Below are 4287 nucleotides of genomic sequence, written 5' to 3'. Positions count from 1 at the left end.
AGAAACTGTAAAGTTAGGAAAGAGTTGTTTGTTTTTGTTTAATAAACTGTCAGTCAACAAAACATCCTGAAAGAAATGTTGAAGAATTAGAAGCTACAATCCTATTCCAAATCTAATAGAGATTTCCAGTGGGAAATACTAAAGCTGTGTTGGGAACTTCAAGTCTAAAATAAATCTCTGGATCGCTACATAAACACAGAGTGTATCCTTATTCTATAGATGGTGATATACAGATGGATGGACAATGAATTAAGATCAACCATCAGTACTTATATCTTAGATGGGCCTGCAAATGAAAATGAGCCGAAACCAGAAGTAAATAGGAGGAATAATGTCCTAGATTGCCTTTAGAAAATTGCAGTTATTTTAATGCCCAATTTTCTTCTGCAAAGGTTCATCTTCTTAACACTAATATTACTCTAGTGATATGGTATAACTGTGGATCATATAATACTATAGTTTCTAAAAAACTGAAATTGAGGATCTCTCAAAGAGCAATGAAGAGGTGAATTCAGCAAATAATAACAGTTTGTGATACATTATGAATGCAGAATTACATAGCAGATACAGTACAAAAGGATATCATCAAAAAAAGTATGACTGGCTTAAAAGAGGGACCAGTCACATTGTAAGAATGTGCTAGCATGCTCCATCTTCTAAGATGCATAATCAAGTTAAATTGAACTATATGCAAACATGGAAAGAATGGGGAGAACAGGTGTCACTTTTATTTAATTTGGAAGCAGCACACTCATATACAAAGAGTTTGGTGCAAAAATACATTCAACTTTACAGGAATACAGATAGGACAAAGAAGAGAGGAAAGGGAAACAGAAGAAGGAAGGTAGATTCAAGAATTTCATAAACAAAACAAAACTTATAGAATGAAGGTTAAAAGGAAAGAAAAGGGGTAAACATTTGAAATAAACAGAGGAGTATAAAATAGAAGGGAATAGAATGGAGGGAAATCAATTTACTATCATAATTGTAAATGTGAATGGGATGAGCTAAGCCATAAAACAGATGAGGTTAGCAACATGGATTAGAAAGCAAAATCCAACAATGTTTACAAAAAATACACTTGAAACAAAGACTCACACAGAGGTTTTGGGCCCCCACACACACACACACACAATGGGTTAGGTGGTAGGAAGGAGAAAAATAGATTTGTTAGGTTGCTACAGATGTGAAATGTTACAAGTATTTTCAGACAAAGTCACTTTATTGGTTTACTTTACTTACATTATTAGTTTTATTTAACTATTTTAGTTTATAACAGGTGACATTTCACAAAGGAATCTCACACAAAGCGGGGGCAATCCATAAATATTTGTAATGTAAAAACAAATCATATCAGCAATTTTTATTTTAAAGAGAAAACATAAAGAAGACCCTCAGTTGTGGATATGTCAAAAGACACAGGCAAGAGTCATATAGGATGGGTGTGGAAATTTATTATGATTTGGGGACCCTACCTTTGGGCTGAGATTAGAAAGCTTTAGGCCCTCAGGGTCTCTTCTGTGTGGGAGGTACTGGTGCCCCTCCCCCTCTGCTTCAGCTGAGCCAAAAAGCCCTGTGGGCTGTACAAGATGCCAGGTCACACAGCTGGGGGAAAAAAGCCCCCAGCTCCCTCCGACCTGAGCGGAGCTGAGAGCAGCCCTGGCTGGAGGATTAGCTTGGTCTGTGGGGGCACAGGAAGCCCCGAGATTTCAGTGGAGAGAAGAAAAGGTATAGATAGACCTGGGAGTTAGATTAGAGGGGGGACAAGACAAACAGTGATGCAGGACTAGGAGCAAGGAGGAAAAGCCGGCGGACAAGATAAAGATAGGTGGACAAGATTAGAGGGGCGGACAAGGCAGCAGAGGGCAGTCTGACAGAGCAGACAGAGCAGACAGATAGACTGACCAGGAGGCAGCAGAGAGCACAGAAGCGTCAGCACAGGGTACAGGTTGGAGAAAGTAAAGATTAAGAGGAGTTAGAAGAAAGTAGCTGAGCAGGGAAAGTGTAACATACCCTGAGGCCAGAGGCGGCTAAGGCCCTTATTGTATTAAAAAGGTTCCAGGCTCAGCAGGTGAAAGGAAGCATGGAAAGCAGTCAGGTTGTACATTTTATTTCCCTGTATTCTTCATTTTAAATAGTATCTCATAAATAAACTCTGCTTTGATTATTTAGTTAAGAGACTTCTTAATATTTTGCTTATCAATTTGGGAGTGGAGCAGTGTGGTGGAACTTTATAAACGGCCCACATTAAATTAACAGCAGTCAGCCAAATAGTCAAAAGTCCCCAGATTAGTCCTCCAATCAGATTAGCCCCCAAATTAGGCCTAGTTAACAAAATATTTTCACATTTGAATGGTGACCACGAAGGGACTTATGGCCCAATTATAATTTCTCTAAACCTGTAATTTTTCATATAATCATAATTTTTCATAAATCCAAAATTATATTTTCCAGATTATATTAGCGAGTGAATAATTAATTTTTTTACATGGGCAAGCATAGATGTATTGTGAACTCTATAGCTGTAGAAAGTATTACAATTAGGAGCCCATAAGATCATAAATCCACTGGAAGAATATGCTTATTGCTTTGACCATGTTTTGACATTTTATCATACCCCTTAAAATAAATTTGCATAATAATTGTTTCATGTGTGTGTCATCACCCAACAAGAGTGCAAGCCCCTCAATGTTTCTCTCCAAGAAACTAAAATAACTTCTTAAATCAAATTTTAGAGTGACAGAGCCAACAAAAGGTCAGAGTGAGACATTTTTCTTGCTTAAGACAACTCAGGAGGTTGACAGGAGCAGTCTGTTTAACAGGGTGGACACAATCCCAGTGAAGGTCTCAGACCTTGGAAGTAGCTTCAACAGCAAAGATGATGGTGCTGGTGGCAGCAGCAGCAATTTTGAGAGCTCTCAACCCATAGCTGGTAAGGGGTGGGGGGCATATGACACTGGTCAGACCCTTTACAGAGGACCCTTTACTGGCACTGATTATGACTGGCACTGATTCTCAACTCTTTTGCCCATACACCATTCTGGGGCACAGTTCCAGTGTGCAGAAGAATGTTTGGTCAGAATGGAGCAGGGGCCCTAGTCTCAGTTTCGAGGCAGCACTAGCTTTGTGGCTGTAGGAGAGTAGGGACCACAGAACCAAGAGATACAATATTTCAAGAAATTATCAAGGAAAAATGCCCTGAAATCTTGGATCCAGAGGGTAAAAGAGAAATTGAAAGAATCTACCAGGAGCCATTGCATACAGCAGAGGCAGCATCAGAGGCGGCAGCAGAGACCGAGCTGCACGGCCAAGATGTGTGACTTCACAGAGGATCAGACTGCTGAGTTCAAGGAGGCCTTCCAGCTGTTTGACCACACAGAGGATGGAAAGATCTTATTCAGCCAGTGTGGGGACATGATGTGGACCTTGGGCCAGAATCCCACCAATGCTGAGGTGCTCAAGGTCTTAGGGAATTCCAAGAGTGATAAGATGAATGTGAAGGTGCTGGACTTTGAACACTTTCTGCCAATGCTGCAGACTGTAGCAAAGAATAAGGACCAGGGCACATATGAAGACGATGTAGAGGGGTTTCAGGTGTTTGATAAGGAAGGGAACGGCAGAGTTATGGAGGCTGAAATACTGCACGTCCTCATCACTCTGGGTGAGAAGATGACCGAGGAAGAAGTGGAAGTGTTGCTGGCAGGGCATGAGGAAAGCAACAGTTATACCAACTATGAAGAGCTAGTCCGGATGGTGCTGAATGGGTGAGAACAAAAGTCCCCTTTCCACAAAGAATCCCCTAACTTTCTCAGTGTGAAAATGATCCTCTCACCCCCAAAGCAACTAACCACATTGTCAGGGTTTCCAACATCCTTGCTTCCAACCGCCACCACATGTCCTCTTTGGCCTACCTGCTCTCTGCTTTAACCAAATTAAACTTGCTCCTAAGAAGGAAGAAGGGAAGGAAGGAAAGAAAGAAAGAATCTACCAATTACCTCCTGAAAGGGATCCCCAAATGAAAATTCCCAGGAATATTATAGCCAAATTCCAAAGTTCCCAGTTTGAAGATAAAATATTGCAAGCAGCTAGAAAGAAACGATTCAATTATCATTGAACCACAGTCAGGATCACACAAAATTTAGTAGGTTCCATGTTAAAGGAGTGGGGGAGGGGCTTGAAATATGATATTCTGAAGGTCAAAGGAGCTGGGATTACAAGCAAGAATAACCTATCCAGCAAAATGGAGTATAATCAACACTACAGGAGGAAAAATTTATATTTAATGAA

General features: G+C 40.5%; 1 protein-coding gene across 1 annotated transcript; it reads left to right on the top strand.

The window, feature by feature from the left end:
* Positions 1 to 237: 237 nt before the first annotated feature.
* LOC122738846 (myosin light polypeptide 6-like) lies at positions 238 to 3768 on the top strand. The gene is made up of 3 exons (XM_043980739.1): positions 238 to 315; positions 2785 to 2932; positions 3227 to 3768. Exons 1-3 carry the CDS (start codon positions 238 to 240, stop codon positions 3766 to 3768), a joined length of 768 nt encoding a protein of 255 aa, XP_043836674.1.
* Positions 3769 to 4287: the final 519 nt, after the last annotated feature.

Source organism: Dromiciops gliroides, chromosome 2, assembly GCF_019393635.1.
Source record: "Dromiciops gliroides isolate mDroGli1 chromosome 2, mDroGli1.pri, whole genome shotgun sequence".
In the NCBI taxonomy this organism is placed as follows: Eukaryota; Metazoa; Chordata; class Mammalia; order Microbiotheria; family Microbiotheriidae; genus Dromiciops; species Dromiciops gliroides.
Note: the sequence above shows the minus strand (reverse complement) of the source record. Positions and strands in the feature narration are given on the sequence as shown.